The following is a 26,831-nucleotide window of genomic DNA, read 5'->3' on the forward strand; positions in this document are numbered from 1 at the left end:
TTTCTGCCACATTCCAATTACATTAGGTATGTCAGAATGAACAATAAGGACAAATCGAGAAAACCATGAGATGAAAGAAATGGGAAGGATGAAAAAGAATTAACAGCGATTCTCAAAAACATTAAACACCTAGCTAATTTATGTAAATAAGCCTATCAACTACGGATATTTACTGATATTTCTAAAGTAAAGACATCAAATAGGCATCAAACAGATGATGATAGTTGTCATCAATGTAAAAACAACAATCCGGATGTGTAAAAAAGGTGCGTGTAGGTTTAAGTCACACATAAAGAAACATTGATCCCTCTTAACAAGGTGATGGACTCAACTAAAGCATATAAAATGAACTAAAAATTTCAACACAAGACAGACTGTTTTCATTTGAAAACACAAAAGGAACAGTTTCTGCAGTTTAAAAAAATGGCACACAGCGGAAGTTCAAGTGGACATTGGCACAGACGAGATTGAGCATTACTTAACACAACTGCAACAATAATGGAATGCGTAAAGAAAAAATAATCAATGCACCTTCAATGAAGACAAGGACTCATTGCCCACAGAATATAGTGTTCCTTCCTTAAAAGGCTCCATTGTCATCGTTGATGGGGTTCCTACTTCAATTTGTTTTGTGGGAGAGATCCAAGGTGGACGGACCTTCATGTAGGACTTGGCCACATCTACAGGAGAACCAACTTCACTTCCAATCTGCATTAATCAATTCAGTATCATTAGCAACCATTTAGCAACAACATACTCACAACAAATTTCTTCGTAAATCTAGGCACAAAATTGACTTGCGGACGCAAAGAACATATTCTGAGAGATGAGATCAAAGGGAAAAAAATTACAATTGTATAAGTCTATAAGACATCACAATTCAAAAAAATAAAAAATATTGAAGCACAACATGATCAAGAAAAATTGAGAACACACAATTGTTCGGCAATATCACATAAAAAGAATTACTGACATTTTCTAGCACGATGGAGTTGAACCCACAGGTCCCATAGGCCAAGTCTGACACTGGGCTTGATCCCACTTTCTTCTCTGCAAGCCACATTTTTGCTTCCATAGCAGTTCTATTGTAGAAATCAACATTTTCTGTGCATGAAAGGAAAACTCGATCAGTGATCTAAAGAGTCTGTAATTGAATTACCCAGAAAGTTTTTGATAATCAATACCATTGCCAACTGTTTCCCCAGGAGGCACAGTGAGTAGACTTGTCTGCCCAGCTTCTATTGTGGAATAACCCACAACGCGAGAGTTGATCATTTTTATCAACTTATCACCCTCTTCCCTGATAAAGGTATAACACCAAGCGTTAGCTAGTACATGAAGTACTGAAGTTTGATCCCAAAATCATTAACAGGAGACCCGAAAAAGAAAATACAAGAAGTACAAGAAAAGTTTGTGCAACAATCTGAAATTAGTTGGCAATAATTTTAAATCAACAACCACGTATGTACTTATAGAAATAGGTCGCAAAAATCAGAACAGGGAAGAAGCTAAGATAGAAGAAAGAAAATACAAGAGAAAAGAGCAACAAACAGAAATAAAAAGGACACGACAAATATCACAGAAGGAACACATGTTTGCAATTTCTAGTAATTCCCAGAAATTAAAGAGCAATGACATATGCTTTTAAATTCACTTAATTACCTTGAGAACATCTCCTGCAAAATTAGCTGTTCAATTATATACTTGGTATCACTCTTCCTCAATCTAGAATGAGACCCCTGTCTGGATTCTATCACTTCTGACAAAGTCCCCTGTCATCAAGAAAAGTAAATACATGTTTAACTGCAATTGCTCAACTAATATGATTCAACAGCTGGAATTGAACTTTTTAAGCATTATTAATATTACATAGTTTATAACACATTTAAAGGACATATAACAGCATGTAAAGGAACCAAATGCCAATCAATCAAAGTCGTGTGCTGTAAATGTGTTTTAGCGAATGCACCTTACGGAGCAAACAATTCTGAGAACGGACAATTGCGCGCAGTGTCTGGTATAAGTTAGTGACATGAAGATCTCAGTGACCATCTAAATCATTACTTAAAAATACTGAGCAACATTTATCAGCAATTTGCAAAAAGAAGAATGCTAAAGAACAGTAGTAGCTGTTCTCAAATTCATCAGAGTGTAGATAGTACATCGATATCGTCAATATAACTTCCATCATCCTTTCTCTAAACTAAAATTCTAGCAGAAACTAAAGCCTGGTGCTATCATGTTGCAATGATAAACAAATTAGCTGGGACAAATTAGAAAGCAATTATTTAAATTAGCTTTTCTTTCATGGCGTCATTATGACTTTTGACTGAAGGTGGTCCATAGATCATACTAATTTAGAATAATAAATTTCTATCTAGAATTACAGAGAAAATGAATATAAATAAACAAATCAATGTAAAATCAGCAGAAAAATCACATAATATTCTATAAAATGGACTGAAGTTTATGCTTCTGCATAGTTGGAATCAGCTAATTAAAATGAATCTATCACTTAAGGCCAAGGCCTCACTCAAGTTGTAAGGCCAATGGGACTGGGTTCAAGCCTTGCTTGAAGCAATTGCATATTCAGGAGTTTTTTCCCATTCAACAATACGACTTTCTTCCTACACTTGTTTTTCATTTTCAAAATTGAATGTATAGGAACTTGTTTAAGTTGTTTCTTTTTCTTAAACCAAAACTGCTTCGATACTCCACTTCTAATTCCAAATTTCAGTCTCCCCATCTTGTACTGAAAACAAGGGAACAAATTATGATCATTAAAATCACCAAGAAACTGCAGACATGTTCACCCCTCTCAGATGGGACTCAAACTACCCACCCACCATTTCCAGGATGCTGAATCTTCCAGAGTGCCAGCCAAAGCACCGTCTAAGCCTTCAAAATCTAAATTCCTGTCCACCTTAATAATCCAGTACTCAATACGATACAAGGTTCTAAAAGAATAGAGAAAATTCGCTGGAGCACTTTTCATTCTGCACAATAAACCCAAACCTTCTTCTGCCTTCCCTGGCTCATCCACAGCATTTCTCCATGATTCTCATATTCTTATACAACTTTGGTGTCAAACTTAATAGAGAGAGCTCCATGCTTATCCGTTATTATACACTGTGCATGCCAAGAAAATGATAAGAAATGACAGATTCACATAGGCCAAACAAACTTTTGTGCAAATTTTGGGTCCACAGCTGAGGATATTTGACTGTGTAGATAAAAGGGCTCATCCCTCATCCGAATACTCATTTTTCTTTCCTCTTCCAGGAGAAGTAACCATAGAGGAGAAACATCATATCACTCGACCGTACAAACAAATTTAAGGTTTACAAGTCACTATTTCGCATTATCACCATTGAATCATAAAGTTAAAATACGAACAGAATACCTTGTTCAATTCATTAATACCATCAGAAGGGACACTGTAATCATTGTCATTCTCAACATCATCTTCTGCAATTTAAAAATGAAATAAAATAAAGAAAGTATAAGAAAGAAATGAAAGAACAAAGGACAGATGGAAAAAGAACTACAGTGTGACAGATGTGAGAGAACCAGATGTGCGGGGGTTAAGGAAGGAATAAACAGTAACCGACAGAATCACTTCCCGATGTGTGGCATTCAATAGATATCAATCAATATAAACACAAATCAAATACCATTTACTATGCCTTACTGTCATGTGTACAACACGGAGAATAGTGAGTCATGTATTATAGTTAAAAGTCAATATCTAATAAAATAAGCATAATTACAGGGGTGATTCGATCTCTTGATCAGAAATTGTTGTGTTATACATTTCCACATTCAGGATAAAATAATTTTCCTGGACAGAATCATAATATAGAGGAAGCACAGGTGGTACCACCATCACTTTTAATAATGGAAACTTGGCATAATTTCTGAAAAGAATAGCAATATTTCAGACTATGAATTTGCCCATCAAATATATGTACAGTGAAGGTTCTAAAAGAAAATTACAGTTCACTTTTCTAAAATTGGACTTGAAAATATCCACCTGAACGCCCATGAAATTTCAGATGGCTAAACCAAAATCACAGGACATCAGCCTTTTCTCCCAGCAAAGTTCAATTTGATTTGTCATCATATGGCGGCTAGCTATATTTATAAAGTTGTTGTAAACTAGGTTCTGGATTCAAGCGTTATCAAATTAAAAATCATTTGCAACCTCTCACATTACTAGTCAGGGTTGCCTTGTGTTGTCATATTTCTCAGAAGCTGCTTTGCAAGTGTCTTTGATGTTCAAGGGTCGATATTTTACATTGATCAAAAAGCATCACTCATTACACGCACACACACAAGATCACACATTTTCACCAATGCATCAAGATGGAATATTCCTTTCTTAATTTTGAATTTTTGCCAACACAACAAAACTTCTTTTTTACTTCTTAGTTTACCTTGATTTTTAATAGTTCTACAAGCCAACATCTTAAACGCCCCAGCTTATCTTTATCTTTGAAGTGAATTCACAACACCATCATCGCAAACAATCAAAAGAGGTGGTATAATAAAAAGATTTCTTCTCCGTTAACCATTTTTGTGACTGTTTTCCCTTTGTTACCTGTTTAATCAGAAACTCCTTTAAACGAAACCAAATACAATTTTCATTTCAAATAACCTTTTACTACACTGAAGGGCAACCCATACACAAGAGTTATACACGTAGCTATATATACATCCCAAAAATTCATCCATGAATCTATACAAGTTGGGATAGAGTGATTTCCTAAAAGAACAATACTCTTCTTCCATATTAGACCGTATATGCGTTTGAAATGGTCTAGTTTTGTTCCTGCTAAATCATCCAGAAAATGAATGACGAAACATTCTATAGGACTAATAATTAACTCCACAAAATGTTATTGCTTTTCAACCACCACAAATAAAAAAGGAAGAGAAAAAGAAACAGAGACAAGAAAAAGAAAATTGAATAAGCTCTTCTGCCAAAAACTCATGTTTTCCAATTTTATCCTTTGTCTCTCTCATTCTATCATTTACCAATAAAATTGACAAAAAATAAAAATAAAAAATAAATAAAAAAATAAAAAATTTGACAAATGAGAAACTTTTTGCCATGGTTCAACTTTCCATTGATGTGTTGACGTGTATAGCACAATATTTATCTTTTCTATTTTATTTTTTATTATTTTTTTTAATGAGGGAATGTTTCTTGTGTGCCACTATAGTACAATCACTTACTATATATGGCAGAATGACAAGTATCAGTTAATTCCAATGCAGCAATTTCAAAGCAAGACAATATCACATAACATCTTTTACATCAGACTTCTCAAGATAGCTTAAAAGCCAGCATTGTCAAATGTGATACTGCCAAGAAAGCTGCATTATTTGAAGAAGCACGGGGAAACATGCTGTAAGAGGTGCTCTATATTATATTTTGACGTTCTCACAACCTCGTTCTCGCTCTTCAATTGAGTTAAACAAATATATCCTCGTTATGAAATTTGAATTCAAAAGTGTAGCGCGGATATCAAAACATACTGAAAAGTAATTCACAATACACTAAACTACACCGAAAACAACTAAACACGCTCAAAAGAAAAATACGCAAAAGAAAATCCCAAAAAACTGGATAAAAGGAAAAGCGACGATAGGGTACCAAAATCGGACTCATCATCATCTTCAGAAGACGAATAATCAGAATAGAGCACAGAAGTAATAATTTTCCCAGCACCAGAAGCAATAGCACGTGCAGATGGTATAATTACGCCAGAAAACCAATTAGGGCTTCTGGCAGGAGGAGGAGGAGGCGACGGACGGTCGTAGGGTGTGACAGCGAGCCGCGTCTTCCGTCGGTTGGTTACTACTTTTCCACCGGCGCCGAATTGGGATTCCGACACGGATGTCATTGGGAATGGAATTAGGAGAGTTGACGTTGCTTCGGGGGAGATTTGAAAGGGCCGTACATATGGTCATAATAAAGGAATATATTTGGAAATTCATGTTAAAAGCAAAGTGAAATAACGCATTTTCCGAGGAAAGCGTGAATTTAATTTAAGATTAGCTTACACCTGAAAAACGAAAAAATTCTGACTTGTTTATGCTCTATTTTTAACGAGGTTTCAAGAGAAAATATATTTTAAAATGGTGATTTGTTTGGAGAGTTTGTGATAGAAAAGAAAAAAAAATTTATATTTACGTATAATATTATTTTATTACAAAATATTAATTGAAAAGAAAAAGAAAAAAAAATGTATTAAATTAAAATGGAGCCCAAATAGGGGTTTAAGATTTTGTCCTTGCCTCAAACTTCTATGTGGTTATTGATCCTCGATTTTATTTTCAAAAGTGAAGTTATTAGAACTCAGATGATCGAAATTAACTATAACGAGATTAAGCGCCTATTTGAGCCCCATTTTTGGTTAAAAATACATTTTGAAATAATAGATTAACGAAAAATGTGCATTCAAAAAATAAGGAAAATTTTATATTTGTGTGTAATATTATTTTATGAGTAATGATATACATAATCGCTCACTATTTCAATCGTCCTATGTGTCATACATATGACACGATGTTATATGATGCATTAATGTGATAGTTTTTTTTTTTTTTTACTCCCGCTGGGACGATTGCCACAGTGAACGACTGCGAATAGCATTATTCTTATTTTATTGAAAAATGTGCTATTGAAAAAAATAGAGAAAATTATATTTTGAAAATAACGGAGATCAAACAAATGAGTAATTGAGGAGTTGAAGTTACTAAATTTCGAGGAGTCAGTATTAATTTATGCCGAATTGTTCCATATATAGTTCCTCAGACCACATTTTCTAAATTAACCGGAGCCAATCTCGATAATATGAAGTGGTGAGTTGGTTATTAGTTAATACTATGAAGCTGGTCCTTTTTTAATCCTAACCTTAAAAAATCGACAAGACACACACTAAGCATAGCAATAATATTAAGCCCTTGTTTGAGCCCTATTTTTTCAAAATTCTTTTCTTCAGAACTTATTTTCAATCACACATTATTCTATAAAATAATTATACACGTATTTCAAAAAAAATTCTTACTTTTAATCACACATTCTCCAAAAAAAAAAAAAACTATTATTCCATAATACATTTTATTCCAAAAATGATAATCAAACGGGGGGGTAAATGGTTAATTGAATTTTTATTCAACCCTATAGAATTAAGAATTAAAATTGCTAATTTTGATTTTGAATACAATTTTCAGTTGACTTTGGAAAAATGTCAAGTAATACGACAGATCTACTCTCCAATATTTAGGTTGCATGATTTTGTTTGTTTTCATTCAAACTTATATATTTAAACAAATTAAAGGCACCTCATTTCGAGTTGATTGCACAGTTTATAAATATCAAATGTAACATATTGTTCATGTTATAACATTATGTTAAAAAATTTCACTCACCATCCCCAACCTATTGATAAATTAAGATTTAGCTTCTCGCTAAATTATTTCGGTTCATGGGTATAAGAGGTGTCTTTAATTTGTTTGTTTGAATGTTTTTATTTTTAAGTCAAAATTCCCGCTCAAATTGGTTCCATAAAGTAGCTTAATCAAATAAGGAAACAACCACGTTTGCCAATTTAATACCATTCAATCGCTTCCATTTAAGGACTACGATCGCACAACAAACAATTATTATTCCTTGTCTAGTTCAGTAATACCACAACTTTTATCAACATTACAATCCCACATTTCATCGGCCTGATCAAAATCTAATAAAAAAAATATTTTTTGACCATATCAAATAGGGACTTGGAGTTGATCATGAACGTTAAACCACTTTGGCAAAAGGGATTGAAAAATACTTGTTGAACATCTCCGAATATGTTCATGAACCTTCAACCACCTCAACAAAAGGTATTGAAAAATACTCGTATAATCCTTTACATAATTTTTTTTATAGATTGATGAGGTTTCAAAATGAAAGTTGGGAAATTATTATTTTTATTTAGTTGATAAGGTTTTGACAAAATCAAATCTCATCATATAATTCGTTGGTTAACGAATCTATAAGTTGTGATGTACATATAGCACAACCGAAACCGAAAGCATAACGGATTAAATGTAGAATTTGAGTTCATGAAATGAAGCCGTTATATCATACAAATCTTCACAAAGTTCCCAGAACTTGGACGTTTATCGAGGATGTAAAACAAAAAAAAAAGCAGAAGAGAAGAAAGATATTGATATGTACATGGGTACTTCAAACATTCCCCAACATCTAGTCCACATTCAACTAAACTAAGATCGTTGAGAGGGAGATGCAGAAACCTTGCAGATGGGACACCAATTCTTCAGCCGCAACCATTGTACGACACATGCCATGTGATACCCGTGCTGGCATCCCAAAGTACCAATTTCATTACCAAATTCGTACTCCTCCTGCAAAACATGAATATGTTATGTTGTCTTCTACACCAAAAATGGATGGAAATATTTGACATTACGTGTATTGAGCTCAGCAACAGGTTGCCAACGTAGGGTTAATTTCGAAGGAAGCTTAAAAAACGATCTTTTATTCTGCTTATTAGTTTATGAATTGGTCTTGATTAATCGACATACACGCAACCGTTTTCACGATTAGTTCGTTTATCTATCGAGTAAATCTTAAATATGCCTTAACAAGCCATTCTCAGCAAATGTCAGGCAGTACTGGTTGGATTACATCCCAACAAATTTCAAAGCGCAAAGCTTGAATGGATCTGCATCTTGGCTCAAGAATTTGTCCTTGTGAATTTATATAAAAAAAAAAAAAAAAAAAAAAATTGGACAACAACATTCCAAAATATTAAGCTCCACAAAAATTTCAAATCCAATCTAGGCACCACAGACATGCTATGGAGATACGACAAGGATAATACCAAAATCAGCTCAATGGAATTCAAGGCTCAATTGATGTAATTTTTTTTTTTTAAATATGGAGATCCATAAGGAAAATAAGCTTTGACATGATCTACAGTTATCAAAGATTATCTTAGCGATAAAACTAGTAACTAAGATCCAAGATACTGTGTTCTACAGGCTAGCTCAACGTCAAGAAATAAGTGAAGGACAAACCAAAATGCAACTAAAGGGGCTGGAACCCAAGTTATAGAATGGAAGTTGCTTTCTTTTCAAGAGAAAGATGATGTCACATTTAAATTATTTCAAGGTTTTTTTTTTTTTTTTTTTTTTTTCCTTTTTTCTATTTTTTTTACCTCTTACTAAGTATTTATGTAGAAGTTTTTCATGATCTATTCTTTTTTCATTTTTTTCTATTAATTTGGAGTGAGAGAGTGGGTGGGGTTGTTGGAAAAGAGAGGGTGCAGAAAATCAAACTAAAAATAATGATCAGTGTAAAATTCCGAAGACAAAATAAAAGGACCTGACAAATACAGCACTTAGTGTCATTGTCATCCTCCAAAGATCCCGTGTCCCGTACTTCAGAAGAGATAGCCTGATAGCTGCTTTTCCTAAGGCATTTTGACAATTCCTCTTCAGAGAGTGCAGTGCTAACGGTACCTATCCTCTCCTCCAAAGCTAATAATTCCTGTTAAAGATATCATAGAACACCGAGGGTCATGATATCATTATAAAAAAAATCAAATAACATGAACTTAAGACCCAATTACATTAATCCATAATTTTAGCAGGATTTAGATCAGAATCAATTAACTTTGCAGTGTTCATAAGGCTAACAAATTTAGGATCAACTCCTCACAAACAAACCTCATAGGACATGTTGTCAATGTCCAGTCTCATGTCTCTATGTTGGTCATAATAATGGCTAAGCCCACTGAGTAAACTAATCCCCAAGGCAGATACATGCTGCAGAGAGAGACAACAAATCAATTATGAATTCCAACACACATAAGTTGCAAGTAAATAAAGATTGAATACCTCACTATTCAGGTCTTCATCTTGTTCAAGTCTTCCAATTGCTAACAATAACTGTCCAGAGAGAAAAAAATACAATACCTCACCATCTAGTAGGAAAATCTAATCAAATACAGTGGCATCATTAATTCTCACTACCAATACAAGAGGAAAAAAATTCGTGGGAATATTATTTACTACAGGAGCAATACCTCAGCAATTCCACTGATATTAAGCCGCTGCAATGTCATACGACCCATTAAATGGGTAATGCCCAATTCTACAGGCATTACACTGGAGAGATTATTGCCATCACTACTTGAAAGACTATATGAACTTGAACCAATTGAAGGAACATTTGTAGAGAAGTGTTGAGAGGAATTGTGACCACCAGCATCAACTGGTAGCCCAGGCAGAGGTAACTCAGAGATCCTGACCACCGGTTCTCTTAATGAGGAACTGTTTTCATTATGTTGATTAGAACGTCTCGGTGTTGTGTTTATATTTGTAAACCTCCGAGCGCTGACAGATGCATCTCCATTTCCCCCCTCTCTACGAGCCCAACTTCTGTTGGTTCTTGGATTAGATATGGAGATACCACTAGTTGACGGGGCGAATGAAGCTGCAGTTGTTTGGTTCAATCCAGGAGATGAAATGCTTTTCCCTCGTGGATTTCCTTTTTTCACTATATCCTTCGTATTAGGCTTGGAATCTAAGGTTGAACAACTTTGTGGAATGACATCCGATACTGCATTACACTTTAGACTTCTCAAACCATACCTGCTCCTAATAATAGAGTTCCTTGCCATAAGGCCTGAGCTTTCAGAAACTGGTAGAATAGAATCTAGCTGATTATTTTCGCTGCATGACCCAGAATTACGATTAGATAATTTTCTTGATCTAATAGTTGATGTTACTCTAGAACTCCCTGCATCCATCATCGTACCCTTTCTAGTCTTGGCATCTCTAGATTCTGAGTGATGTGCTGTTCGAGTTCTACTTGGTGAAGGCATAGGGTCCAGAGTCTCACCTGAAGCACTGCTTTCCGATGGATTAATATCTAATTGAGAAGAGAACTTTCTCTTAGAATCGGGACCTGGTTTTTTGGAATTGGTCGCGACAGGGCACGTCCTAGGGGGATTTTCAATTATTTTCTTGTCATTTGAAGAATGAACTGATGGCCTCAAACATTTAGCTTTAACAGAGCTTCCATTTTCAGTAATCTGAGTATACTTAATTCTGCCACTGCATCCCAGTCGAAGGCAGAATTCAGTGCTCTGATCTGTACTATTAGCAATATCTTTCAAAGCAATGCCAGACCCTTTTTTGGGGACAACCCCACGAGCAGTTATTTTACCTGAATATCCGTCCATGTAATGTTGTATTAACCCTTTATTCCTGGTAATAACATATACACCAAACACAAACCCCCAATTAGTTTATAATATTAAGCAGACTTTTTTTGTTTTTTTTTGATAGGTATATAATATTAAGCAGAAAAACACAAAAAAATCTTAAACAAGAGAGAGATTGATGGTCTCAAAACTAATTATATACAATTGCACTAGTAACAGAGACAAACAATTAGCCTAATATGGAAGAGAGAATGAGGTGTAGAAGCACCAATATAAAAGGAAGAAAGTTCAATGATACGAGCAACAATTTCAGCCGGTGGGTTGAAATAAAAAGAATGATAAATAGTGTAAGCAGTATAAAAATTTGAAGCGCCATATACAAGTATATATCTGACACGTGTAAAACCAACAGATACAACATCTGTCCATACATGTTTCGTTACGGACTGTGAACATGAGTAACATGTGAAGGGATAGGGCTCAATTTACGCACTCCATGATACAGACTCACAAGTCAACAAGCAAGAAGTGATACATTGTAGAAGCCATGTCGAAAATTCAACTTCTCTCTAAGACCACTATATATGTGGGGAAAAAAAATATCAACAAGGCATTAATGATAGAATCTATTACCTCTATCCTTCAGAATATACTACAATATGGCCTATAGTTCACAGTTATAGCCTAAATGAATGATCATGCAGCGCACAGGAGAAACCAAGATGAAATATGACAAAAATAAAGAAAGAAGAGACTTACATGATCAAAGTTCACATCCCCAGAATTTTCCAGTCTCATTGAGGGGTGGATTTTCTTTTGCTTTTTATTAAGCAAAAATATAATTTTATTTTAGTTTGTTTGATTGCTTGACATTTTCTATTCCTAAAGAAACACGTTTATCACAATCAAGCCACCGACTAGTTCAAGTAAAGGTTACACTTTACTCTCTTCAGCAAGAATCAAACACATATTGGATTAAACCAAAGGAAAATTCATATCATATAAAAGAACTAAAACATCTAATTTCAGGGTTCACAAATATTGAATAATATTGAATTGAATGTTGAGAAAGAAAGTAATCTTCGATAATAAGAGAAAAAACACGAGGTGGTCATTAAACAACCCCGAGATATTACATGGAAATCATAGATATTATCCCTGAAAAGAATTCAAAAACTCGATATATAAATTAAAATTCAAGAAGGGCCAATCAAGAACACCCCCCCCCCCCCCCCCCAAAAAAAGAAAAAAAAAAAAGGAATTTATTAGAAAACCCAACTTTTTGTCAGGGAAAAAACGATCGAAAAAATGAATCAACTTTTTGTTAATTTATTTTACCTGAATAAAACTGAAGAAAGCTGTAATTAGTGCATGGTTGGATTGGAATGGAAGTTTAGCCTTATAGAGAAGAAAAGAGACGTGTACAAAACCATTCGTAGTGTAAAGAGATCCGACTGTAATATGAAACAACAGATTTTTAGGTAGAAAAGAAGACTACATCGAACCATAAAATGAAGAAGAAATCCGCGGCGCAACAAACTGATGCTGAATTGCCCTCTTGCCGATTGAGTTGATGTGCGGTTTGTGGGGTTTTCTTGGTTTGGACGGTCAATCATCGACGGATTTTGGGTGGTCCTAATGACATTGTTCAGGGCCCATACCACCACTTCTATACTTTGCGACAGCTGCCATTTGTGCAGTGAGAATTGTAATGGCAAATAAGCTCGATTTATAGGAAGATATGATGGTGCTTGCAATGGACAATATTAAATAGAATTATTGGAGCTCCGAGCATAATTCAGTGGTTTAAAAGATAGGAGTGAGGTTATTTCACGTCTTGTTGGTAGTCATAGTGTGAGGGTTCAATTCCTGAAATATGAAATTTGACTCCTTGTAGACGCAGTAGACAAATAGCTCTTATTCCTTAGCCTGTTAGGACAGATCTCGCGATTTATTTTCCTCATAAAGCTTTAGGGTCGAGGTGGTAGAGGTTCTCAAGGTTGAGGTTCAACATTTTTTTAGAATTATAGGATAACACAATTTTACGAGCCGTTTGATTGTCATTTTAAAAAGAATGAGAATGAAAAATATAGTCATTAGGATTCATACAAGATATAGAAAGTCAAATATAATTGCTTGATGTGATGGATAATAATAATATTTTTCATTTTTTATTATTATTATTATTTTTTTTACATTTCATCAATTATCTTATTCAATCTTGTATAATATTTAGAAATCTTCAATGATGCACCGAGAGACATATTCCAGTAATGCAAAGGATAAGGATAAGATATATTTAACTTTGCTGGCAGCTGCAGTATGAGGGTTCGATTCTTGAAATATGGATTGAAACTCTTTGTGAACAATAATATATAAGTAGTTCTTGTTCCCTAACCTATTGAGACACATTTCGCGATTAACCTCTCTTACGATATTTCAGGGGTGGAGCGGTGGGGGACCTTAAGGTTAAGATTCAACCTTTTTTTAGAATACTTCAATAATAAGATCCTTTTTGGGCATTGTACAATAAATAGCATATTGGTAGTTGTTCAGAACAAAAGAGATCTTTTCTTTACTCTCTTTTTCACTCCCTTTAAAACAAAAACAATTTATTTCTCATGATCATCACAATACATTCAAATAGTAAAATATTTTACATCTAAACTCAAAATATTTCCTTATTTTTTAACCGTACAATTTAAAAAAAAAAATCGTTATTCAAAACATCACATTTACACAATAATGACCATCAAATATGGACTTAATTACGCTGAATCAATTTAAAGATGACTAAAAAACACTAAAAATGAAAACTATATGAAGCTAATGTAGAATTCTCGATTTTTCACTACTAGGCTAGAAATATCTCTACCTTATAACTTTCAAAACGTGCAAACGACGTACAACCTAGACAGAAAAATACAATTATTAGCCACGTGATCTACAATTGAACTAAAAACTTGGGAATTAAAATTACTAAAAATGACTCTAATCACTCAATAAGATCAAAATAGTTAATTGACATGAATATGTTCCCCTTGGAATGCCCATGTACAGTACATTATCAAAACCTCTAGGAGAGAATGCTAAAAGTGGACATCTATAATTGGGAGTTAATTGTGCCCACAAAAACATAGAACTAACCTCTATGAATTTAAATATTATTATTTGCTTACGTCCTGAGGATGGAACCAATTGCCAAACCCCACCACTAACCTCAAATTGGAACAATTGACTGCCTCCTAACACATTCATTCCTGTCCTTTTTTCAAGTCATTATCATTTCTTTTATTTTCTTTACTTTTTTGGGTATACCAAATAAAAAATATTTATTAATTGGATTGGAGTAGGTAGTCTTAATTATTTGTGTATTATAATTGACCAGTTTAATTTGTTTGGTCAAATAATATAAACATTATTAATTTTGTGTTCAAAGTCATGGGTCTTGTGACTAGGAGTCATGTGTATATTTGTATTACGTAAAATCCTATCTTAGTCCGTGGAGGAAATGACAATCGAAAGGTTCGAAATAGGGACTCATCCTCTATCTGTGCCTCGTTAAGGATTCGCAATTCTCATTTAACCTTTTATTTATTTTTTATTTTGTTGTCTATGAATATGGCTTTTAATATAAAAGTGATGCACCCTTTTAAATTTTCTTTGTTAACTATTTTGTTTTATTTAAAAAAAAAAAAAAAAACACTTAAACAAGATGGGGACCATGATCTCATACCCGACCTTAGCCCGTCACCATTCAGGGTTGATTTCTTAACCTTGACCCAACCTCTATATCCGATTAAGTCAAAGATTTTCCATCCCATTTTCATTCCTAATTTCATGGAAGATCTAGGTTTAAAGCTTAAAATACATTATAAATGGTTGATTTTTAAAAATTATTTTATAGTTTTATTCGCATTTCAATAAGTTGAAATTCACGAGTGAAACACACGGGGCTTGATTCCGGAGGTTGTACCAAAGCATAATATGTTTAAACCCTTTCACGGGCACCCTTCGTTGACCAAAGTTTATTATTAAAGACCTCACTCCATGCAATTGATACTTGAAAATTTGGGAGGTGGATAGCTCATATAGGAGCAAATGAAATGTAGGGTGGCGAAAGCGGTAAACTCTCATTAATTTCAAAGAAAAATTGCAATATGATGGCCTTTTAGTTTTTGTCGATTCTTATGAATGCTAGAAATTTAGATATTAAAATCTCTTTGATTCGTGCACGAATATGGAAAATTTTGACTCGTTAATTTTAACTTTCAAATGTAAGAGAATTGAAAGTTTTGAAAAAAAAAAATAATAATAATCTCGACCATTACAACCCTTGCGTAAGACAATAACTAAAATCTAGATAAAAACTAAAATTTACATAAAGACTCAATCTAGATAAAGATTAAAATTAAAGATAATAACTAAAATTAAGATGGAAGACTCGATCTTTATCATTATCCTCCGATTGAAAAAGATTTGTCCTCGAATCTTGTATTTTGTTCTTCATCTAATTCCTCTTGATAATGACAATCTATTTTATAGCTTTATGAAGTACTCATAAATTACATCGTCCAAGTTCATTAATAGTTGCATATTATCGTGACATGATAGCAATTTCATGCTCGATCACGGATCGACCATATAATTTTTAATATGAAAATTGGAATATGTATTCCAAAATTCAGGATATAGTTGCCACCTCCTTCAAAAATTTGTCATGGCGTGTAGACACGTCATCGACCAACAACATGGATTCTTGACATTTATAATTGTCTTATTGAATTTCTTGGACAGTTCTTCGAAGATTTCGGCATGTAACTCGTTGCAAGGAACAGGAACATTATTGGATTTGCCATTATCCAAATTGAAAAATTCTTCAATCTTTTCATCAAAAATCGGAGGTCCATCGTAATAGTCATTATTCAAATATACAAATTCTTCAATTTCTTTGTCGAAGATTTGGGATCGTCATAATTGAAATCCAAAAATTCTTTCACCTCTGAATTGTTGAAAGGAGTAAAAATGGTTTCGTTTCAAAATAGAACTTCTGCCATTGAATTTCACTAACACAAGCTCGTGTCCATCAGGAACGAGCCTCACTCTGAAACCTATTGATGTAGGGCGATGAAAGTATAGAAACGATGAACTATTACGTTATCGAAGTTCACTTGTTAAATTCTGTTGATTCCTACGAATATCAAAAAAAAAAAAAAAAAAAAGGCTCTTTGATATACACATAAATATAGAGTATCTGGACTAGTTGATTTTAAATATCAAATACTAAGAATTAAGAAAAAAAAATTAGCCCCTTTTGCAAGTAAATACTAAATATACCATCTAATCATGTCATGCATGCTCCGAAAGTTGAATTATAGCCGATTTTAAATAAGATATGTTTAGATTTTGTAACCTGGCATATTTACTTGAAAAATATAAGGTATATTAGACAAGAATTTGTCTAGTGGTACATAATGGGGTGTATCGAATGGTGTACACCCTATTCACATGGGTGTGAGACCCATGTGAAAGAAATGATATTTTATTCGAGTGGGTCCCTCGTCCATATGAGTGGGATGTACACCATTAGGTACACCTCGATGTACAACTAGAAACATCATATTAGACAATTGTAAATTTTTTATCTTTGCATAGGATTGAGACATTAAATTTTCCAAAAAGCTAATAGCGTGATTAATACTGGAAGTAAATTGAAGTTGATTGACATATTCAAAATTATTTTTACATTCACATGTACATCTCGATGAATTTAAATTCAAATTCAAATTCTACTTCAATAAAAAGATCTAAAAAATTTTGGGTGCGAGTTAGTTGATAGCCTTTTGTCTCTTGTGAGAGTCCCACATACATATGTATAAAAAAAAAATATAAATCTACATCTTTTTTCCCCTTTTTTTATTTTCTTATTTTTACGTTTTCTAGCGAAAAATGCACTTCGTTTTTCCTTTACATTTTTTCATTGAAGAGATTTTCGATCACTTTAGATATTTAAATCACAATTTAAGCTCCTATTTGGGGCTCATTTTTTATACAAGAAAATGCATTATTGGAGCTATAATTCAAAGCATTATTGGAGATGCTTTTAACTTAAAAAAAATGCATTCCCACTTTAACGAGTACAAGGTTGTTCTAAATATTATCAAATCAGCTTAGAAACGGTGTCGTTCAATACATAAACCCATAACCAATTTGCCCTAATAAAAAGGACAGAAAATCGAAGAAATTCAAGAGCGCACAACCTTTGTGAGTTAGCGGCGGTGAGTGACTTGTGATTAAGCCTGGAACGGAAGCGGGCCCTTTTGGGAAATTTTCTCTGATGCATCTTTTGCGCTGATTCAGGTTTTCCGGTGCAGCAAATGAGTGTTATCGATGATGGGACGACTCGTAAAATTCTAACCGAATGTAGGAATTGTAGCAGGTTCTGCCGCATTTTTGCAGCTTTGTTGTGCATCAAGAAGCCTCCATTAATGGTGAAAATGCAATGTGGTCGGAGTGCTGGTGTGTGGATAATGTGGGATGCTGGAGCATCAACCAAGGTTCTCAATTTTTACAGTGAAACAACGATAATAGTTTCATTTTGGCCGTTCAACTTTTCTTTTATTCCAAGTTAGTGCGGCTTGCACAAGAAGGCTCGTGCTTGTCGGCTTCTGTGCAAGCCAGCTTACTAACAACTCGCGAGGTGACTCGTCATAAGGGGAGTGAAGTAAAATAAATACAAGATGCCAGTGGCTCGCTCCACCAAGAGGTGAGTTGTGCAGCTCACACAAATTGGCTCATGCTTATCGATTTGCTCACAAGCCAGCTTACTAAGGGGAGTAGAGTGCAATTTACAGTTAAAAAAAATTTACATGATGCTAGGCGAGTTATGCGACTTGTACAAGTTGGCTCTTTGTTTGGAAGTTCGCCTGCGAGCCAGCTTACTAACAGCTCGCCTTGTCACAAGGGTAGTGAAGTGCAGTTAAAAAAATTTACAAGACGATATCGGCTCGCTCCACCTAGGGGTGAGCTTATTTCACGAAGCAAAATTCAGTAAACAAATTAAAATTTCGTTTACCAAAGTGATGTGGTGCTCAAATATTTTCAAAGAAATAATAGAAAGTAGAATTTAAAAAAAAAAAAAAATAATAATAATAATAAAATAAAATAAAAAAACCCTCTTCCCTCTCAAATCATCTCCAATCGACGGTTTACATTACCAGTCAACCATCTCTAAGTACTTCTCTCAACCTCTGCAATCTTTTGGATAAATATTTATTTGGACAACCGTACTCATTGCAACAAGAAAACGGGGTGTCAACTCCAGAGAAGTCTTCTTTAACCCCATTCAAAACAATTCAAGAAACTTATATCAACTGATGAAACTATGATAAAAATATAAGGAATAACGTTAACTGTAACCATAAAAAGACGCAGGATTTTATACTGCAGCTTATCTAAAATGAATCAATGAGTGAAATATGTGAAAGACGAATAACTTTAACTGTAAAGTTCCTCTACAGATCTGAATCAACGGCTGAAATAAGAATCGACTCATCATACAATTGTGCTTCATGTGCAGAATGCCTCAGTAAAGCCTTGAAAGTTGAGACAGTTCAGTTTAGGTAACTAACCTCAAAAATCAACCAAGTGCTGCCTCCATTATTTGAATCCGGACAGGACACATGCTGGTTATCAGGTCCTCCCAGAGCCAATATATACAGAACATAGTAAATCATCACATGGGAAAGCAATTCACAAGTGTTTCCTTTCAGGCTAACCGTGCAAATTTAGTTACATAGAGAAATCATTCACTTCACGTTAGGAGAAGTTTGAGGCTGCTCTGCAACGCCGTTGTTAAATTTCCCACTCGACTGTCTCACTCTTAAACTGCCTTGTTTCACTGGCTTCGGCTGAAAAAGAGAGTTAAATATTTTCTCCAATGACTGAGCTGTATACTTTGCATATTTGCTTGCACTTGGGTCTTGTTCAACCAATGGCCCATAATTTTGCATGTAACTACGGTAAACAGGCACAATAGTCTGAATTATAACCTGGCGTGTTTTCTCCCGCAGGGTCCTCCCAGAGCCAATATATACAGAACATAGTAAATCATCACATGGGAAAGCAATTCACAAGTGTTTCCTTTGAGGCTAACCGTGCAAATTTAGTTACATAGAGAAATCATTCACTTCACATTAGGAGAAGTTTGAGGCTGCTCTGCAACGCCGTTGTTAAATTTCCCACTCGACTGTCTCACTCTTAAACTGCCTTGTTTCACTGGCTTCGGCTGAAAAAGAGAGTTAAATATTTTCTCCAATGACTGAGCTGTATACTTTGCATATTTGCTTGCACTTGGGTCTTGTTCAACCAATGGCCCATAATTTTGCATGTAACTACGGTAAACAGGCACAATAGTCTGAATTATAACCTGGCGTGTTTTCTCCCGCAGATCTTTCTCCAAAATAACCCAGTTGGACTGCTTCCGATGCATGTCATCAAAAGCTTCATTAAAAGATTTTAATCTCTTTTTTACAAGATCACGGGCAGTTGCACGCCCTCCAGAGAACAAAATCAGACCTTCCCGACTTAAAAGGGCAGGAAGTTTGCCCCAGCTCTCTCTCAAGTAAAGAGAAGAATAGTCGTCCTTATACCGTTCGTGTTCTCTCAACCAAGAGTCACCCAATAAGGTTCCAATCTTCGTGCCTTTCAGATGCTTGTATAGATGCCAGTGAGTGTTCATCGAGAATATATAGGACAAAACAGCATCTTCATAAGCCCTTGACCATGTCTCCACATTCAGCTCGATGGATTTAACTAAATTCAGAAGTTCATTGATAAGGATTCCTTCTTGGAATTTTTCATGCTTCCAACTTCTTTCAATAACCAGAACTTGAGTAAGGATCGGCTTGTAGTCATCCCCAAGCAAGTTATTACAGTAATCGGTAATGAAAGTCACTACTCTTGGAATACTACCATCCGGAGGAGGTGGAGTATGCCTTTGCAATTCAACTTGAACCGAAAGCTCCCAAAAAATTTCACAAGCCCCTTGAATCAATCTCTTGATGAGATCTCTTGTCCAATTTTGGATCTCAGCACAGGCTGCTCCACCAAATAGGCGGTTAAAATCCAATCTTAGCTTACTTAAGGCTGCGAAGATATCCAATAGCTTCAATAGCTTGATAGGATCCTTTTTACTTTCTGTTACAGTTTTCCCAAATTGCAAGAATGCAAGAATACCTGCCTGGGCAGCTATATCAGCAAAACAGCTCTTCCAAACATCCATCCCCATTCTCTCAAACACGTCATTACAAAGCTTGTACTCAGCCTCAAGCAGGTGCTTCACAGCAAACTCCAAATGCTTTCCCCATTGAGCTATATAACCCTCTATGCTTGCCACATCATTGAATTCAGAGACCGATATCTCAAGATAATCCAAATTAAGTGCCTGCAAACTTGCCCGAACATTCAAACTCCGAACTTCAACATAAATGGAAAGGCACCTGTCAAACCTGTTATTTGCAATCAATCTCCCAAGAATAGCCTGCAGCTTCTGTATAACAGTCACTGGTAAAGGGGATGGGGCAATGCAGGCTTGCTCACCTGGCAGTGTCTGTGTGGACATTGGCAATGGAACACTGTTTTCTGTCAAAAGCCGTCGAAACTCATTCTCCAACCTGTCCAGAGCAACCTTAAGAAGTCCCCCATCAAGGTGACCCTTTTCCTCCCCCGCCTCTAATTCCCGAAGACACTCCAATGCTTTCTTCAAACCCGAAATAAACTTTTTATCTGCCACTTTATGATCCTCCAAGTACTCAACAATATCAGCTAACCATTGAATCGCCATTCCACAATTCTCCCCCAAGAATCTGGTTGCCTCCTGAAGGCGCTTGAGCACCCCAAGGTACCCAGGGAGATCTGATTGAGGATCAGATAAAGATTTCTCAAGTCCGTGAATGGCATCAAAAACCTTAAGAACTGCAGCCGCTGGGACCACAGCTCGATTTATATGACCCCCAACTGTAACAAGGGCATCCCTTTGAGCCCTTATTGGCCTGATCGAGACTTCCAAAGACGGCAATCTTTGGTTAATCTCATCTAATCCAGGTCCAGTTTTATCTAAAGATAACCCCAATGCCTTTGATTTCTCCACACTAGCTTTTAACAGCTTTCTTGCAGAAAGCAAATTTTCAAACCCTTTATCCATTAGAACAAATTAAATCATCAAAATAGTAATCCCACTTTTAATTTTCAAAATCTGACCATAAACGATTCAATACATAACATATAATATCTAAAGATTGAATCTTTTATGTGTCTAATTCTTACTTTTGCCCATTCTTTCAGGATATGAAAGATACTAAAACAAATCTGAGTTCTTGCAAAAAATGCACTTCCATTTATTTTCTCCCACAAACTTCCCCAAATCTCACCAAAAAGAGATATGACAAAAGCCCAAAATTTAAACAAAAATCAACCTGTCAAATCAACGCCATTTCATATAAAAAGGTTTTGAGAAAGAGAGAAGCTCACAGAGAATTCCAAGTAAAAATGAAGGGCACTTGAATCATAGATCGCGGCTGACTCTGTGAGTGAAATCGATTGAATCAGTGTGTGTCCACAAGAGGAGAGAGAATAATAAGAACCCTATGTCGGGAAGTGAAAAAGGAGAGCCTTTTGGTGAACAATTTTCGCTCAAGTCCAAGAATCGTGACAAAGTGCTTGACAGTAAAATGCTTTTCTCATTTGTTTTCTTCTTCTTTTTCTTTTCCGACTTCTTTCTTTAAGAAAATTATTAGCCGCTTTATTAGTTAAATCAAGAATCTTGTGAATCTTAATCGACAGGGAAGGTCGGCATTTGGCAATTCAATCCAACCACGTGCACCTAACGACAGCTTAATAATGACGAAACTTGTTTAGCAAACATGTATTTAAAAATTCGTTTAGAGATTGGCATAAAATAAATATAGTGAAAGGTTAAAAGTAGCACTGCACCAAAAATCGTGAAATCGCTAATCAAATCAAAATCGTTGAGTTGAGTTCACATGGATCTGTAATTTTTTTCCTTCGAACCGAACCAAACAGTTTCAAAATGATTTGGTTTATGTTTTAATTTTCAAAGACCTACAAAATCGAACTGAACTGTTTTAAATTTTTTTAATTAAAATATTAATTTTATTAACTTAAAATTTTACAGTTTTTTCTTTTCATAAAAAAAAAAACCAATTTAATAATACAAATTACTGTCAGTCTATTGAAATAATCTTAGAAAGTAAATTAGGTTTATCATTATTGACGTATGGTTTAACAAATTCATAACATATGTTCTCACCCAATATCTAAATTAAATTAAAATTATTCCAAAATCATATGAAATAAATAAATAAATAAATATATATATAAATTTTTTTTTTGGCGGTCCAAATTATAATTCAACGACACTACGTCAACAAATCAAGTCCAAAATTTCAGAAATCTTAACATAAACTCTCATTTCCCTAACATTTGATGCTTGTCTGCCATTACTGAATGAATTGCCAGTCACATTTACCTGTTAATCTGTTAATTTCTATCTAAATTACCTCTTTCTCTCTTCTAGTTCGGTAAGTCTTAAATTCTCATTCAAGCCATTTTTTCGTTATTCTTTCTTTTATTTGTTGGTTATGAACTTAAGATAGTTGTGGTTTGAATAGAAAAATAATTGTATATGTGCCTAGATGATTAATGAACTTGTTTATGATTTGAAATGAATGAAGGGCGGATCATATTGATTGTGTGAAAATATTAACGTTTCATAACTAGTACTACTATCTTTTACTTTCATAAAGTAGTTAGAAAATGAAATTCATCAATTTCCAATAAGTCGAAACTCTATCAATTTTTGTAAATATAAACATATCCCGTTCAATCCTTATTTAATATCTCATTAGCAAGATGAAATGAGTTTTAACCAAACTATAATAGCACAAGGCAACTCTATTTTTACCAATCGTTATATGATAATGCAAATGTCAAACAAGAAAAGGTAAATAAAAATGAAAAAAGCTATATTTGTTCTTTTAACATCTTTTAGCAACGAACTTTAAAAATAATTTATTAATGGGTTTCATGGTAAATATAATGTAATTTACCATTTAACATTATTAGTTCTCGTTTAAATTTATATATTAACTTATGTTAAATATATTACTATAATATCGATAGGTAAATCGTGGATTAAAATCGAACCAAACCTCAAATTATAATTTGGTTTAGTTCGAAAAAAAAATGATCTGAATTGATTTGGAAAAATTTTAAATCGCATAAAATGGTTTGAATTGAAAATATAACACAAACCGTTCAAATCGAATCGCATTCACCTCTAGTTAAAAGGTTAGTGAAATTTGAGTCGAGATAAAATCAATGGCAAAATGCTAAATCTCTGTTTGACTTGGATAAATATTAAAATTATAGTAGATTTTGATAAAATTATTGAATGTATGATTGAAAAAATGATAAAAAGTTATGGATTCTATAAAATGGACGGTTAAAAATGAGTATGAGGAAAAATAAATTTTAAGAAATGGGAGTTAAATGTGTGCTCAATTACGAAGAGAATCAATGGGTTATTTCAATTTAATTGTAAGAACAATAGTCAAGAAAAGGAAAATTGACCTTATTTTTCATGTTAAATTTCACTATTTTAGTTTTGGTTTGACAAAATTTATAAACAATTTATGAATTCTAATATTCGCAATTTATTTTTTCGCAGAAACCAAATAGTGACAAATGTCTCGTACCTTCCTTCCTTAAACTACACGTCCAACGAGTGCTAGGAATTATTGTCACGAAGATTATTTTAGTGTTAGAGCTATTCAACCGAGCATCTTTGGATTGAAGATTGCAACTATAATTCTTGTGAACTTCTTAAATCTAAATACCTATTAAAAGACAAGTTGTATGTATGCCTAGCAAACTAGAGGTTGGATTCATGGCACACTATACAAGATTATTGTGGACCAAGTTACAACATCCATTGTTGGAGATTAAATTATTCCATCCATCCCATTTATACAGACTTATTTTATTTTTCACACGGATTAAGAAATCTTATTATTGAAAAATCAATTTTTACCAAAACATTCATATTTTACCCTTATTTATATTTGTACAATTTCAAAATTAAGTGGAAAAACTTGGTTATAACTAGACAAATTAAAAAACATATATTGATAAACAAACAAAACAAAACATTCTTAATAAAGAACCAAGACTCTAAAATTGGGACAAGAAAATAAGAAAATGTAGCCTATATAAATGGGGTGAAGGAGTTATAAATTTTCTTATAAGATAGACTTAAGATATTCTAACTCATGAATTTTTGTAAGTATTAATCCTTGTTTTATAGGATTAAAATTAAAATTTTAATTTAAGTAAAAAATAATAATTAATTTTAATCACATATTTCTTGAATTCGCATATACTAAAATCTAATTTGCATCCTCACCAAACATGGATTAAGTGACGAAGAACGAAAATAGAGATAAAAAAAATTATATAAACCATTGTTTGGTGAAAATCAAAATTCAGATTTTAATTTAAATCAAAATTAACAATTAATTTTAACCATACGTTTTAATTTTATCAACTTTTATTAAGAATATTATTTTAATCCTACCCAACGGACTAAATATTTCTTACAGGATAAAGATACACGTCTAGGGCCACAGGTATTGGAGCATGGCCCTTTCTCATAAGAATTATACCAAAGGTATACAACCGTGTACCTAATGTACACTTGACGCTCGTATACCTAATGTACACTGGATGCCTCGGTATTGGCTAAGGCGCCTGTGGGCCCGGATATGGCAGGCGCCTCGGCATGTCCATTAGGTACACGACTGTGTACCACTAGCAAGATTGTTCTCATAAGTATCTAATGTCTAAAATAATTTAGATGAAACCAAACCCCCTCAACTATCTCTGAATTACAAAAGGTCTTTTTTCTTTAATTCTTTCCCACTTTGTCGGAATAATCACCAATGCCTGGAGCAGTGTTCTCCAGCATTGCGCCTTGTGTAGGCCCATGCTTTTAGTGCTGTTCCTGACTATAGGCTGAGTAGGCGATCGATCGTTTAAGGCCCTTATCGAAGTGAGGGCCCCGAAAAAATTATTATTTTTTATTTCACATATATTTTTACATATATATAAGGTCCCATATTTGAAATTGATTTAAAGTCCCTAAAATCTCAGGGCCATCCTTGCATGCTCCCCATTGCTTGTAAGGATCATCATCGCCGGATCATCTTTGCTCTCTCTGCTTGCTTTCTTGCTGCGCATCCTCTGACTTTTGACCATACTTTCCCGAATACTCATCCGGAGGTATATGTAGTTTTTGAGCTAATTGTGGATATTCTAATTGTATTCACTTGAGATTTTCTGCACAATATTTCTACATTGCCATTAACTTTTTATGCTAAACTAAACATGAATTTTAGACAAAGTATGTTACAATTTGTTTCATAATGATCACTGAATTCAATTCATAATATGAAGTAATTTATAATTAAGCATGAAATAAAAAGTGTTTAATATAAAGTAATTTTTGATTAATAAACTCAAATATTAGCTTTAATACATACGTCTTTTTGTAGTGGCACCTGCGGGCTGCCGCAACCGGGGGTTCTTAACGGATACATTATCGAAGGGTTCATGCTCATGAAATCTCTTCCTGGTGATTGGCAGCTTCCTAGAGGAGGCAAGCGGCGCCGACGGAATCAAGAACATAGATGGTTGAGCTCTACTCTTGTCGTTGGACACACTCCTCTCGCTTGTGATCGAAGAAACAAACGTCGACGACGACGAATTCCGAAACGTCGACAATTTCGTTGACATGCTGAAGGGATCCTTGAAAGGAGCGGGAACCACCATGCAATGCATCGTAAAATCAAGAGTCAATAGCAGCGCCGAGAACCCAGAAACCAGATTTTGATATAACCCAGAAGTCGAAGAGGGATGAGGGGCGCGACCAAAGCGGGCATGGTCGATTCGGTTGTGAATAGAAATGGAGTTTCTAAGCTTGGAAACATTAGAATCAGATATTTCTGTGTAGTCTAGCATCTGGTTATGGGGTTGGATCGTTTGGTGTTCTTGCAAGGCCATTTGCTCGTTTAAGCTGGCATAACTAAGAAACTCTATAGCCATTAATGATCCCAAGTCTTGTCAATCCCGAACTCGATCCATGAACCCGATCTCAATACCCCCTAAAACTATCAAAACAAGGTTGGGCATTTGAGTTCGGGGTATGTATGTCGACTCGCTAGCCCTTCTATACGATCTATGAGAACACTAATCCTACTTTGACCACAACCCTTACCCTTTTTTACTCCTTCTTCGACTCCAACAATGGTTGAATATTTGGAATGAAACACTAACTCATTATCCTATGAGGATAAGGATCACACATGGGTGAGTCCTCATAGGACTCTATCGTCAATGCCTATAAATACACAACCTGAGCTCATTCTTGAGGTACGTTTTTCATTATCTCTAGTTTATAGTCTCACGCACTAGATTTCCTATCTAACTTAAGAATCGGAGGGGCGA

General features: G+C 34.5%; 3 protein-coding genes and 1 pseudogene across 8 annotated transcripts; all 4 read right to left on the reverse strand.

The window, feature by feature from the left end:
* Positions 1–507: 507 nt before the first annotated feature.
* LOC111376760 (protein KAKU4-like) lies at positions 508–5,990 on the reverse strand. Its single transcript, XM_022999741.1, has 6 exons — positions 5,660–5,990; positions 3,404–3,468; positions 1,663–1,772; positions 1,185–1,300; positions 974–1,104; positions 508–708 (listed from the first exon to the last, which is right to left on the reverse strand). The coding sequence occupies exons 1-6, from the start codon at positions 5,907–5,909 to the stop codon at positions 523–525; spliced, it is 858 nt and encodes a 285-aa protein (XP_022855509.1). The 5' UTR covers positions 5,910–5,990; the 3' UTR covers positions 508–522.
* Positions 5,991–8,094: 2,104 nt separating this feature from the next.
* LOC111376761 (probable E3 ubiquitin-protein ligase RHG1A) lies at positions 8,095–12,969 on the reverse strand. Of its 4 annotated transcripts, none has more exons than XM_022999743.1 (6): positions 12,588–12,969; positions 10,107–11,292; positions 9,919–9,969; positions 9,748–9,846; positions 9,404–9,568; positions 8,095–8,421 (listed from the first exon to the last, which is right to left on the reverse strand). In XM_022999743.1, the coding sequence occupies exons 2-6, from the start codon at positions 11,265–11,267 to the stop codon at positions 8,281–8,283; spliced, it is 1,617 nt and encodes a 538-aa protein (XP_022855511.1). In that variant the 5' UTR covers positions 11,268–11,292; positions 12,588–12,969; the 3' UTR covers positions 8,095–8,280. The 4 variants fall into 4 exon arrangements, with proteins under 4 accessions (XP_022855511.1, XP_022855512.1, XP_022855510.1 ...); XM_022999744.1 differs by having other exon boundaries at positions 12,755–12,968; XM_022999742.1 differs by having other exon boundaries at positions 12,748–12,965.
* A 5,693-nt stretch (positions 12,970–18,662) lies between these two features.
* LOC111376763 (exocyst complex component EXO70A1-like) lies at positions 18,663–22,030 on the reverse strand. Of its 3 annotated transcripts, none has more exons than XM_022999747.1 (2): positions 19,699–22,030; positions 18,663–19,321 (listed from the first exon to the last, which is right to left on the reverse strand). In XM_022999747.1, exons 1-2 carry the CDS (start codon positions 21,451–21,453, stop codon positions 19,058–19,060), a joined length of 2,019 nt encoding a protein of 672 aa, XP_022855515.1. In that variant the 5' UTR covers positions 21,454–22,030; the 3' UTR covers positions 18,663–19,057. The 3 variants fall into 3 exon arrangements, with proteins under 3 accessions (XP_022855515.1, XP_022855516.1, XP_022855514.1); XM_022999748.1 differs by having other exon boundaries at positions 18,663–19,300; positions 19,678–22,030; XM_022999746.1 differs by lacking the exon at positions 18,663–19,321 and having other exon boundaries at positions 19,329–22,029.
* Positions 22,031–25,466: 3,436 nt separating this feature from the next.
* On the reverse strand, positions 25,467–26,481 carry LOC111376747 (annotated as a pseudogene).
* Between the last annotated feature and the right edge of the window lie 350 nt (positions 26,482–26,831).

This window comes from Olea europaea, unplaced genomic scaffold (genome assembly GCF_002742605.1).
Source record: "Olea europaea var. sylvestris unplaced genomic scaffold, O_europaea_v1 scaffold156, whole genome shotgun sequence".
In the NCBI taxonomy this organism is placed as follows: Eukaryota; Viridiplantae; Streptophyta; class Magnoliopsida; order Lamiales; family Oleaceae; genus Olea; species Olea europaea.

Excerpts from the sequence above, each read along its gene's own strand:
- LOC111376760 (XM_022999741.1), bottom strand. The coding sequence starts at position 5,909 with ATGACATCCGTGTCGGAATCCCAATTCGGCGCCGGTGGAAAAGTAGTA. Across the intron at positions 1,773-3,403 it reads GTATTAATGAATTGAACAAG|GGGACTTTGTCAGAAGTGAT; the intron begins GTATTCTGTTCG and ends TCTTGATGACAG. Across the intron at positions 1,105-1,184 it reads TGGGGAAACAGTTGGCAATG|AAAATGTTGATTTCTACAAT; the intron begins GTATTGATTATC and ends TTTCATGCACAG.
- LOC111376761 (XM_022999742.1), bottom strand. Across the intron at positions 9,970-10,106 it reads ATATCAGTGGAATTGCTGAG|TTATTGTTAGCAATTGGAAG; the intron begins GTATTGCTCCTG and ends CTCTCTGGACAG. Across the intron at positions 9,847-9,918 it reads ATGAAGACCTGAATAGTGAG|CATGTATCTGCCTTGGGGAT; the intron begins GTATTCAATCTT and ends CTCTCTCTGCAG.
- LOC111376763 (XM_022999747.1), bottom strand. The coding sequence starts at position 21,453 with ATGGATAAAGGGTTTGAAAATTTGCTTTCTGCAAGAAAGCTGTTAAAA. Across the intron at positions 19,322-19,698 it reads GGGTTATTTTGGAGAAAGAT|CTGCGGGAGAAAACACGCCA; the intron begins CTGCGGGAGAAA and ends TCTGGGAGGACC.